This window comes from Dreissena polymorpha, chromosome 1 (assembly GCF_020536995.1).
Source record: "Dreissena polymorpha isolate Duluth1 chromosome 1, UMN_Dpol_1.0, whole genome shotgun sequence".
Taxonomy (NCBI): Eukaryota; Metazoa; Mollusca; class Bivalvia; order Myida; family Dreissenidae; genus Dreissena; species Dreissena polymorpha.
In genome coordinates, this window is record NC_068355.1 from 71,726,093 (window position 1) to 71,739,025 (window position 12,933).

General features: G+C 34.4%; 2 protein-coding genes across 5 annotated transcripts in view; one reads left to right on the forward strand and one right to left on the reverse strand.

Annotated features, from left to right (window-relative positions):
- LOC127834592 (MAP kinase-activated protein kinase 5-like) overlaps positions 1–6,766 on the reverse strand; it is a 41,956-nt gene extending 35,190 nt beyond the window's left edge. Inside the window, exon 1 of the mRNA XM_052360602.1 lies at positions 6,579–6,766. Within this exon, the coding sequence (XP_052216562.1) occupies positions 6,579–6,614 (36 nt within the window). The 5' untranslated portion in view covers positions 6,615–6,766. The remainder of the gene's footprint in view (positions 1–6,578) is intronic.
- A 5,705-nt stretch (positions 6,767–12,471) lies between these two features.
- The window catches only part of LOC127834618 (chromatin target of PRMT1 protein-like), a 30,966-nt gene continuing 30,504 nt past the window's right edge, over positions 12,472–12,933 (forward strand). For all 4 annotated transcript variants that reach the window (XM_052360624.1, XM_052360640.1, XM_052360632.1 and 1 more), the window contains exon 1: positions 12,472–12,597. The gene's annotated coding sequence lies outside the window, so the exon portion shown is untranslated. The remainder of the gene's footprint in view (positions 12,598–12,933) is intronic.

Genomic DNA, 12,933 nt, shown 5'->3' on the forward strand with positions numbered 1-12,933 from the left:
AATTTACAGAGATTTTGTTTATTAAATTTAGGTGAATGTGGTAGGGCCAAAGGATGTGTATCATAAAAACATATTTTATTCATGGCCATACTAAATATTTTTGTTTTCCAATCATTGAGTGCAGTAATTTCAGCATTTTCCTTCCTGCACCATTTAGTGCAATAATCATGTAAGGATGTTACGATATTCTTAATGCAGTCATCAAAATCAACAGGAATAGGCAGTCTGTACTTAGGGCCTCTGCGTAGCAAATGTCTAAGGTTTTTATTTTGAATGAAATTAAGGTCCCCAGTAATAACATGTCCAACTGGACCATATATATATTTAGAACTAGTACAGTCACATAATGTAGGACAATTTCTTATTACATTTATATCTGTGGAAATTTACTATATTTGTAGCAAATAAGTGGTGATTCAGTATTGCGGAAATAAGGGGGAATCAACGGACGTACATTTTTATCATTGAATATTTTAGGAAGGTCAATTAAATCAAGACCTTTGTTACAAAACTCAATTTTGATACGATTTCTTGTTTTGTTAAGTACATTTTCAATAAAAGGTTTAAGATAGTAGTCAGTGAAAGATTCAATAATACAAGCACATTCATATAGAGGGTCAGATTGAAGTAAAATAAGTTTACATTCCTTATCAATATGCGCCAACGAAGAAACAGAAAGAGAGCAAAGTGCACTTAGTAATTTATGTTTACCCCCATTGTGTAATACTGTGTAGCAATCATTTAAAGAAAGCAGACGTTTAAATTTACGCCTTAAGTTACCATTTTTCCTAATGCCATGTGAACGTTTATTTCTTAGACGTTTACTAAACAGAGAAAATGAATTAATCGATTTATTTTTAGAAATTGTTCCAACATTTAGAATATTATCATTTAATCCAAGCATTCACTGAAGGGGGAGGGGGGGGGGGTGACAAACGCGGCGTACATCCCCCCTAAAATCGCCAAAGTAAAGTCACTCATTTGATGATTCACACTTAACTAGATCTATATAACCTATTTAAACTCATTTTTCTTCTTTTTCATACACAACATTTCCCACTTATCACAGGCAAACACTTATTTTTTTAACTTTAGACTCTCTGTTGCCTGGATTTTCAAGTCAAACTTTGCGTTTCTGATGTATCCCTCTTTTTGCACATTGTTTCTCTTTCTTCGGACATTAAACATATATTCTATGCACTTTTTTGGCATTATAAGAAGGTACTTTGATGAAAGAACATCAGCAGGGGTCTCGCTAGTGGGCGAAGTGGGTGATTTTTTCGCCCAAGGAATATTAATTTTGCACATTAATTTCATGAAGCAAAGTAACATCTCCCCTTTCTCCCCCTTTTAATGATTTGCTTGTGCCAGACATTGACTGATTAAAATCAATTTGATGTGGAGAATTGGACAGCCATTACATGCAGTTGCCCCATTTACAGGTCATGCATTATAGAAAGTTGAACATTCAAAAGAACAGTATGGAGCTTTAAGACTTATTAAAATTGTTCCTAGATGATGTCTTGATTAATTGCCTTGTGCTGGCTACAAATAACTATGCTTAAGCAAAGTTAAATGACCCATTATAAAAACAATACTCAAGAATGATCAAATGGGAAGAGGTAACCTAGCACTGGCAATAAATATGAGGCTCATTTACAGGTCAGATTTGAAATCTCTACTGTAAAATAAGATTTTAAATGAAGTTCTACTTTAAAACAAATATATGTAACAAAATATGAATTTGATTTAATGTTGAATTGCTTAAAATGAACAAGGAAGTAAAAAGATTCTGAACATTACTAGCTTGTAACAGTTGAAGTTGATTTTGATACACTTGTTCATAAAAAGAAAAGTACCATCATTATAAACAATCAATGAGAAATAAGAACAAGAGGGCCAAGATGGCCCTAGTTTGCTCACCTGAGAGGAGTCGGTTCATTTAATCTTTAACAAACGTCAAACTTGACCTACATATTGTCCAGACAAACATCCTGGTCAAGTTTCATCATTATCGAATAAAATCTCTGGCGTATGGAGTGTTTTCGTTTTTGTAAGATTTTACCTGGTGACCTATATTTTGAGTTGACCCCCCTTACCAAACATCAAACTTTGCTTACAAAATGAAATATTTTGACCAAGATTCATAAAATCTGAAACAAAATTGTGACCTCTAGAGAGTTTACAAGGATTTTGTATAATATAATGAAAATTTGGACAATCTAAGGGCAATAACAATATGGCATTAATTATGTGATTTTGCTCATTATCAACCTTGACAGATCTTTCAGCAATTTCATAAAGAATGCTTGAGAAGTGTGAATGCTTGAGTGTTTACAAACCAAATGTGGACGAACGGACAACAGACAAAGACCAATTCTCAAACCTCACCTGAGCAATCAGGTGAGCAAAAAAGTGTGTTTCACCGATCTGAGCCATTTTCCAACTTGTCCAAGAAATCAATAAAACCAATGTATTGACTAAGTTTCACAATGATTAGGCAAAAAATGAGACTTTTATAGTGTTCGATCACAAGTTTTCTCTCTAGTCACATAAGGACAACTGCTTTTCACAAGCTTTTTTTACTATATAAATATAAGAAAACTGCCCCCCCCCCCTTCCAGGCAGCCATGTTATTCAACTGACCGGAACCATTTTTTTACTCAACTCTCGTATCAAGGAAACAAATGTTCTGACCAAATTTCATGAAAATTGGGCTAAAAATGTGACTTCTAGAGTGTTCACATGTTTTCACTTTATACATATAGAGAAAAATGCCCCGCCCATTGGCAGCCATGTTTTTCACAGATCTGGACCATTTTCTAACTCGTCTGAGATGTCAATAAAACCAATGTTTTGTCCAACTTTCATGATGATTGGGCAAACATTGTGACTTCTAGTGTGTTTACAAGTATCTCTATGGCCAAATAAGGAAAACTGCCCCGCCCACTGGCGGCCATGTTTTTCAACGGACAAGAACCACTTTTAAACTCAACCAACATATCATTAAGACAAACATTTTGACAAAGTTACATAAAGATTGTGCTTGAAATGTGACTTCTACAGTGTTTACAAGTTTTTTCTTTTTTTGACCTAGTGACCTAGTTTTTGACCCAGCATGACCCAGTTTCCAACTTCTTCGAGATTTCATTGGGACAAATCTTTTGACCAAGTTTCATGAAGATCGGACAAAAAATGTGGCCTCTAGAGTGTTTACAAGGTATCTCTATAGCCAAATAAGGAAAACTGCCCCGCCCACTGGCGGCCATGTTTTTCAACGGACCAGAACCACTTTTGAACTCAACCAACATATCATTAAGACAAACATTTTGACAAAGTTTCATGAAGATTGGGCATGAAATGTGACTTCTACAGTGTTTACAAGGTTTTTTCTCTTTTTTTGACCTAGTGACCTAGTTTTTGACCCGGCATGACCCAGTTTCAGACTTGACCGAGATATCATTGGGACAAAGATTCTGACCAAGTTTCATGAAGATCGGAAAAGAAATGTGCCCTCTAGAAAATACACTGTATTATTATGAAAACATTAATAGTCAAAGGGGAGAAACTACTGTAAACTTAAATGCAATATGTAGAAGAGTTGTCTCGCATGTTACATGACCTTAATTCATGATTGTTTACAAGCCTGTTTACTATATAAATATAAGGAAAACTGCCCGTCCCCCTGGCAACCATGTTTTTCAACGGATCGGAAATATTTTTGAACTCAACTCTCATAACAAGGAAACTAATGTTCTGACCAAATTTCATTAAAATTATGCCAAAAATGTGACTTCTAGAGTGTTCACATGTTTTCACTATACATATATAGAGAAAAATGTCCCGCACACTGGCGGCCATGTTTTTTCACCGATCTGGACCATTTTGGAACTCGGCCAAGAAATCAATAAAACCAATGTTTAGACCAACTTTCATGATGATTGGGCAAAAATTGTGACTTCAAGAGTGTTTACAAGGTTTCTCTATAGCCAAATAAGGAAAACTGCCCCGCCCACTGGCAGCCATGTTTTTCAACGGACCGGAACCACTTTTGAACTCAACCAACATATCATTAAGACAAAGAATTTGACAAAGTTACATGAAGATTGGGCATGAAATGTGACTTCTACAGTGTTTAGAAGTTTTTTCCTTTTTTTGACCTAGTGACCTAGTTTTTGACCTGGCACGACCCAGTTTCGAACTCGACCGAGATTTTGTTGGGACGAAGCTTCTGACCAAGTTTTATGAAGATCGGACAATAAATGAGGCTTCTAGAGTGTTTACTAACAAATGTGGAAGGACGGACGTACAGACGACATACAAAGACAGGTCACAAAAGCTCACCTGAGCAATCAGGTGAGCTAAAAATGTAGGTTTTATACACTTAACAAGTCTTATTGTATAAAAACAAGTGAAGAGTTGATTGAACACTGAACAGAAACCACTTTGCTTTAAGTTGCCGCAAAATATACAGTCCAACCCCTCTTAAGCAGCCAGTCAAGGGAAACGGCCAAATTGGATGCTTAAGTGGGGTGGCCTCTTAAGAGGGGGTTGGGTCATAGGGAGTCTGGAGTTGATGAGTGCATGGCCAACTGTTCAATTTTTGTATAAACAAAATGGTTAATATGTGTACATATACTAAACAATGTATAGACTTAAAATAATTGTATTTCTTCCTTTCTCAAATCAGCTATAAAACAAAATTTTCATTCAAATAAATAATATTCATCTTGCTAATCATCATCAATATCATCATCAGAATCAAGTCAATGAAAAAGAATCATTCTCATGATTCATTGTTTACACAATGCGCGTTGTATGGTCCCAATGAACAGTTGTGAATCAGTTATGCGTGAATAACTCCCGTGTCACTATCAATTGATAATTTAATTGTTCATTGCAGTTTTATGGCTTTATTATACCTAATGCATGAATTGGTCCCGACAGTGATCTCCTCCACGATAAAATTGTGGCCAGTTACTTAAGAGACTGATTATAGCAACCGGGTGTAATCCTCTGGCAATCGTGCTTTTCATGCATAAATAATAAAAAAAAATTTTCGCCGCGTAAAGGGTTTTATCAAAATTAATATATTGAAATAATTGTAAATATTAAAACAAATGTTAATGCTTTGTTTAATTCCCAAATGAGAATACCGTTATAATTTGTAATCCGAAACACACTCCCGATTGTTTTATGTTAACGAGATGTTTACAAATTCTAGCATCAAAAAAGTCCTCATATTTTTCCTTTGTCCCGACAAAAGCGCGCGAAAAATTATGCACCAATGTGCAATGTCACGTGAAAAGCGTGCGTGTATTGATTTTTTTATAAAAACTTTGTAGCACAGAGAACATGTAGATCAGTTGATTTCGGCTAAAAGTTTCGTTGTTCTTTTGAACTTTTAATTGGCCGATAATTGTCATAATGTGTGCTTGAGATAGTATGATTCAACAACTACTAATAATAAATTATAAATTAATAATCTCTTTTCCAGTAATAATAGGTGATATTCGCACATGCGGAAACAAAAAGATCAAACGGTCGCATATTGCTTTTAACCCCATAACCCGATAATCCGCCGCTAATAAATTGCAATTTGCAAACTGGCTGTCAAAATGTTTATCACACAACACGCTTCAGTACTACAGAGCCTAAACCGCAGACTGGAAGTAATTATCGATTTTATCGCCATTGCGTCGGTGTAATTTTGCCAATGTACATGACTGACTTACTCGCGTGTGACCACTCATATGGGGGAAATTTAACATTTGGGATGCAAAATAGCTGGCCGCTGGCCGGAGAAATGGGGTTACTGCTTAAGAGGGCTGCATTATATAGTGTTTATCGACGGTCGCGGCAAACACCGGCCGCCTACACGGGGCGACCGGCGATGAGGGGTGACCAGAAGTAGGTGTTGGACTGTATGAAAAACTAAGATCTATGATGCAAATGTACCGTTTCTCCCAAAGATGTAACAAATTCTCTCTATTTTGGCTTTAGGGAGAAGTGACTTCTCCCTAAATTTTGAGCCTAGCTAGACCCCGATAAGGCATGACATGCTCGAGAAGTGGTTGTCAAAGCCTTAAAAATCACTTAAATCGTGGAGCTTCCGAGGGGCTTAACCTCTCTGGACCTCCAGCAAATCTTTCAATATCCCGCCACCCCCCTCCCCCCAACCAGAAATCCTGCTACCGCACCTGTTAATTAGAAAAGTTCTGTTTCCGGTACTTTATAAAGAAGGGAATGAATCCCTGAAATCGAATTTAGTTTACGTGTAGATATTGTCACGATTAACATTCTGACCAAGTTTCAATAAGATTAAGTTATAAATTTTTGAGATCATACAAGTATACTCACTCAGATAATTTTCTAGTTTACCAGTACTACCACCTTACTTCGTTGACTTACACATGCTATTAGAAGTGGATTGCGAATCAAGCAATATACTTTGATGTCTTAGCAACTTGCTAAAATTAAATTGTTCGTGTTATTGATAATCTTGGCAAAAATTGCCATTCATTAGATTAAATGGTTAAATTAAATTTCAATTAAAATACAATCAGATTATTATAAACCTTTGATTTAAGACTATTTTTGCCTCCTTCTGCCATTGAAGCTTCTGTGGTCAGCTATATTCGAACATTTACACTACATTAATTATTTTGTACATTGCACAATGATTAACAATTATTATATTTAACTTCTTGTTTTACTTTCAGTTTTTGAGATAAATTGCATTAGTACTTTTCAGATTATTCGCCGTTTATGGGTTACATTCTACTAAATTATTTTTCACTTGCCTCACAATAGATTTTAAAAGCTTATTGAAAGAAATGCTAAATCATTTTTCACTTTTCACGTTATAAAGTGAGATGCAGACCAACTAAAGTATTCGTCAATAGAAGTACACTTATTTAATTGTTGTTGTTGATACAAAAAAAATCAACATTATTTCTAGCTGTGGTTGTCTTTGAAACCCTTCAGTAAATAAAAAACTTCAATTAAAACGAAATACTGACGAAATATGTGTATCCATATAAAAAGGAGTTTACAGATTGCTAAATCCGTAAACAAATAGTGTCACATCAGTTGTGTAATGTAATAGTTTGAGTACTTTCTTAAATTTTGGGGAAAGTAGTTTTTGCAATAAGAATGCGCGAAGATGTTGATAAAAGACGGCACTTCAAAGTGGAAGTAGCTGAAGTGGATAGTGAACTTCGGCAACTTTGGGCACACATGTTACAGTAATATTGTGTTACACAGAAAATGTTGTTGTTGCGGCTAGTTTAATGCATCGCAGGCCTCTTTTGCATTACTCTGAGTTTTATTTATACTTCTGTATATATTGCTCCTAGATTTTTGTATAGAGTTTGCTTATTTATTGAAAAGGTTGCACTGAGAAAAAGAGTATGGTGTTGTCTTGAGTATGCATACTAATGAGCTTAAGAGTGACTCCCTGTATCTAGTATTGTACACAAGCTGCTTTAAGATTTGACCGTTATATAATTCCCAGTTGATTCTTGTTGAACTATTTGATATAAGCATATATTTATTATTCATTATTTATGAAGTTAATTTAAATAAATCTAAATGGTGTTTTTTCTGTGTATATAGACCTCCAAGCATGAACAACAAACATTTCTCAGAAAACTTTTGTAAAACTTTAGATAAATGTATTAGTGTTTTTGATTACTATGCTGTCATTGGAGACCTAAATTATGATCTTCTCTGTGAAACCAAAAGCAAATTTTTAACAGATATCTTAGAAATTTTTAACCTGACCAATATTATTAAGAATCCTACATGTTTTAAAAAGGGTTGTACTCCATCCCTATTAGATGTCTTTTTGACAAACAGTAAAAAGCTATGTATTAAAACTCTCAATTTCTCAACTGGCATTAGTGACTGTCATAATATGATAAGTACTGTAATTAACAATACTGTTCCTAGGACTAAATATTGGCGGCTACACATGTAATTCAGAAAACTTAGACTCAGTGTACAACAAATTTGAAAATGACGTTGTTGAAGTTATGAATAAACATGCTCCTTTTAAACAAGCATACAGAAAACCTGTTCAGCTACCTTACATGAATAAGGAATTAAAGAAATCTATCTTCAATAAAAAGATATCTTTTAATAAATATACTAAAGATAAAAGTTCAAAATCTTGGGAACAGTATCGTAAAAACAGAAATCTTGTAAACAAATTGAAACGTAAATCTGTAAATAACTATTTTCAAGAAAGGTGTACTGGTGGCTGCAAATCTAAGGATTTTTGTGATACAATCAAGCCTTATATGTCTAATAAGTCAAAGAATAACCAGAGTAAAATAATTTTGAATGAAAACCAAATAACTTTGTCAGATAATAATGAAGTAGCTGATATTTTCAACGATTTTTACGTAAATGTTGCTAAAGATATCGGAAAAGATTTTACTTTTGATGAAAATAACCATCCTAGTATAGAAAAAATTCTAGAGCAGAATATCTCTCAAGATTGTTTTAACTTTTCACATGTTGAACAATCCACAGTTTCAAATATTTTAAATAAATTTAATGCTAAAAAAGCTACAGGCATTGATAAAATATCTGTAAAACTACTCAAATTAGGTTCGCAGTCACTGGTCCCTTTCTATACATATTTTATAAATAAATCAATTGATACCGGAATTTTTCCGGATAGACTAAAGCAGGCACAGGTAACCCCAGTATACAAGAAAAACGAACCCCTAGAGAAATCAAACTACAGACCTGTTAGCATACTACCAGCTCCATCAAAAATCTTTGAAAAAGTACTTGCAAACCAACTTACACTACATTTTGATAAAATTTTTAATAATTTCTTATGTGCCTTCAGAAAAGGACATGGATGCCAAACAACTCTATTGAAACTTGTCGAGGATTGGAAAACTGCATTAGACTCTAACCAATATGTCGCTGCTGTCCTCATGGACCTATCTAAGGCCTTCGATTGCCTACCTCATGATATTCTTTTATGTAAATTAAAATGTTACTGCCTCTCTAAAACCTCAATCGACCTCTTAACATCTTACCTTTCCCATAGGAAACAACAAATTAAAGTTGGCAGCTCAGTAAGTTCATGTGCACACATTATCAAGGGCGTGCCACAGGGCTCTATACTCGGTCCTCTCCTATTTAATGTATTTATAAGTGATATATTTTACTTCATTCATAAGGGTACACTCTATAACTATGCTGCACATTATCGTACTGTACCTCAAATTTTGATGAGTTAGTAAATGTTCTACAAGAAGAGAGCAATATTCTAATAGACTGGTTTACTTTTAATTGTATGCAAGCCAATCCCGACAAGTTTCAAGCAATCGCTGTAGGAAAAAGAACTTCTTCAAGAAATCCCTCTTTTGATATAAGAAATGCTAACATAAAATGTGATGATGTAGTCAAACTCCTTGGTGTAAACCTGGACTCCAACTTAAATTTTAATAGTCATATAAGTAGTATATGCAGTAAGGCAGCTCAGCAACTTAATATCTTGAAGAGAATAGGGAAAAATCTCTGTCGCTTAAGTAGACTGACCATTTTTCATTCATTTATTTTATCAAATTTCAGTTTTTGCCCTTTAACTTGGCATTTTTGCGGTAAAAGTAATACAGATAAAATTGAAAAAATACAGGAAAGAGCACTCCGTTTTGTATATGATGATTATTGTAGTTCCTATGATCAATTACTTAGTAAAGCAAATCTACCTAGCCTGTATATCAGAAGAATCAGATCTATGGCACTTGAAACTTTCAAAATTATAAATAACATGGCACCACCTGTTTTAAATGACCTAGTGTTTAAACGTGACTCTTGTTACCATTTCAGGTACACCAACTTATTAGAGATTCCCCAGGTTAAGTCATCAAAGTACGGTAGTAGCAGTTTCCGGCATGCGGCTCCAGTTCTATGGAATTCCTTTCCAGAAAGCTTCAGAAAAGCGAGCAATTTTAACCAATTTAAGAGCTTAATTGTGCACTGGAATGGTAAAGAATGTAAATGCTCAGCATGCAATATCACATAGGCTCGCATAGCTGGCACACAGATCTGGAGCGGCATGCCACACTGCTTCCTTTGTTTTGTTTTGTTTTGTTTTGTTCTTCGGCTGCTTGTGCTTTCCGTATTTCTGCTTTTGTATTTTATTTTTGCTTTTGTACTTTATGTTGCTGTAATATTTTAGTTTGCCTGTGCCTGCTCATAGTTGTGTTTCTCATAGTTGTGCTGCTTTTCGCTATGTTACTAGTTTTATTGTGAGAAAGCTGCTGATCAGTTCACCCAAAATCTGATTTGAGATGATATTCGTTCTTAGATAAGTTTTATCCGGTCGCACTTTTGTGTTTCTTTTTGTGTTCAGTTTTTTATTTCCTTTTCTCTTATTGCAGTTTTTAGTCCTATCCACAGGAATAGATCAGCAGCTTCCTACACAGCTTTTAAACTCTCATATTGTTTTATTTGTGGTTGCAAATGTACGATTAATTTTGCTTTATATTGCTTTTGGTTTCCATCGATGCTTTATTACTACCTGGTCATTATAAATAACTTCTTGCACTGACTCTGCTGCTGGTCCAGCTAATCTACATCCTTACATTGATTTGTTTGTTTTAAACATATTTTACCCCGTCCGTGCCACGATGATGATATCATGCCTTAAATTGCCCCTCCTAGTGCAATACCAGCAGGAAAGTAAGGAATATGTCAACCTTAAACTAATTTGTGTTGTATGCCTTAAATTGTATCGACTGTTTGTGTATTTGTATTTCTTATGATTATGTATTTGTATTTTAATACCCAAGTAATTGTCTTTCTTTTAACTAGCTTCTTTACTCTTGTTTTACTGTTTACATTTGTTGTATAGTCGGTTCAAAAGCTTCACAGCTTATGTTATTTGTTATTGTCTTGCCAACTCAAAATAAACTTTATTTGATTTGATTTGATATACGTATTTTCTCTTCTTGGAACATACTTATTGGTTAGACCTTATTACTGATTACTATTTCGTAAGTCTTTGTGTGAACGTTTGTGCATATGGGTATGCTTTGTGTTGTCGCAAGCATGCGTGTGCGTGTGTTTATGTGAATATGTAAATGTGATTCTGTTTTTAAACAGAGTTTTCAATATAGTTCTCTTATACACCCTTTTATAGTATGCATGTACTTCTTTTTATCTTGTTGTTAGTTTTGACAACAGTATGAATATAATCAACAATTTTGGAAAAAATAATAGCGAGCTCGCAGCTCTAGAAGCGAGCATTACGTTAACACGTGTATAATTTGACTGTGGATCTACAGGTTGTTGTTTTGAAAAGTTTGATATCTGCGCGCGCAATATCCGAACCGGTATCCGAAGCGGAAACCGGAAATGGAAATTTTCGAAGTAAATAACCGGCGTCTCCTGATTGATCATAATGATAAAATAGATCAAAATGATCAAATTTACGGCTTTTAAATATTCTAAAATTCGTCTCTGTACTTATTGTGACTATATTTCGAAATGCGCATCTGGGTAGGTATTCCAGAAACATCTTAAGTCATTTCTCAAATTATTTCACTTAAGTTCAAAATTGGATGTTTTGTATATCTTTACCAAATAAGAAAACACATGTTTTTTTGGTATTTCTAAAATAAAATTGGCATAATGATGTTATTGAAATGTATATCTTGATGCCGATCTATTGCAATATGAAATGACACACTTAAGAAAATTTCCCAATTTAAGGATAAAACTAAAATTTAACTTAAGATGCTTCTGAAATACGACCCCAGGTTATTTCACTTTTATATGAATCAATATATTTGTTTATGTTTAGAGATAAGTATGACGTCATTTTGATTGTCCGCGCACTGTTTATGAATGAAGACGACGTCGTTTGATTTTCATTGATGTTGTGACGTCACGTTTTCGCGGAAAAGTGGAGGACTTTCGGTTAATATAATTCTCATTTATAACCTTTAAATCGCGAATAACTAATTAATGAAATCGTGTTAGAATCGAAATAACCGAAGTGTGCGCGTTGGTTATTGCGGTAATTTCACACTTATCTCTTGCAAAGAATCAGCGCCGCCTTTTACGTAACCTTCGCTTATAACCAACGGTTCGTCGTTGCGATGCTTGTTTAATACCAAACCACTACTTGGTGTCTCTGGGGAAGATCTAAAGAACGCTCCCGCTATTTCCCGGTCGCTAGGCGGACACAGGTAAAAGAAATTAGATAAATTTTATTTGACAACAATTTTGCATTGCAATTGAAGCTTAAACTGTCTTTACGGCTTTGTCTTATTTCATAATATTTTAGATTTTTAAGTATTTGATTTTACATCGCCATGCACAATCAAAGACCTATAAAATACATAAACTTTGCTGCGTACCAGTAAAAAGTAGTTAGTAACCTACAACGTTCACGCAGAGATTTCATGGGGAACCAGCAAGGCATGTGAGAGAAAGGAACAAAAACTCTGCGTGGAGATTGATGAGTAACCTATACAAGTTAGCGTCACTTCCGGTTAGCTGTCAAAAAAGGAAAGAAAAGTCTAAAATAAATAGTGTTACAAAAATCTTAAATAATCGTCAAAAGTAAGTGTGAAAAAATGCATTATTTGTACCGACTTTCACACTGCGATCATAACAGAAGACTTTGTAAACAATATAATGTGATGTATGCAAATAATATCCCGTTAAGGCTTTGTTATCTATAGGTCTTTGTTTAAGAGGCAGATCGTAAATTCTATTTTTGAAAAAAGTATAAAGTGTATTGTTTGTATTGATGTAGAGGCATATGCATTTCATAAATATTCTATTTAAACGTCCATAACACATGTCAAGTTATTCCTTATTTTAAAATATGAACAATGCATTTATGTTGTTGTTCATTTTTTCATCCGGTAGATTCGCGGTAAATAGGTTAAACAA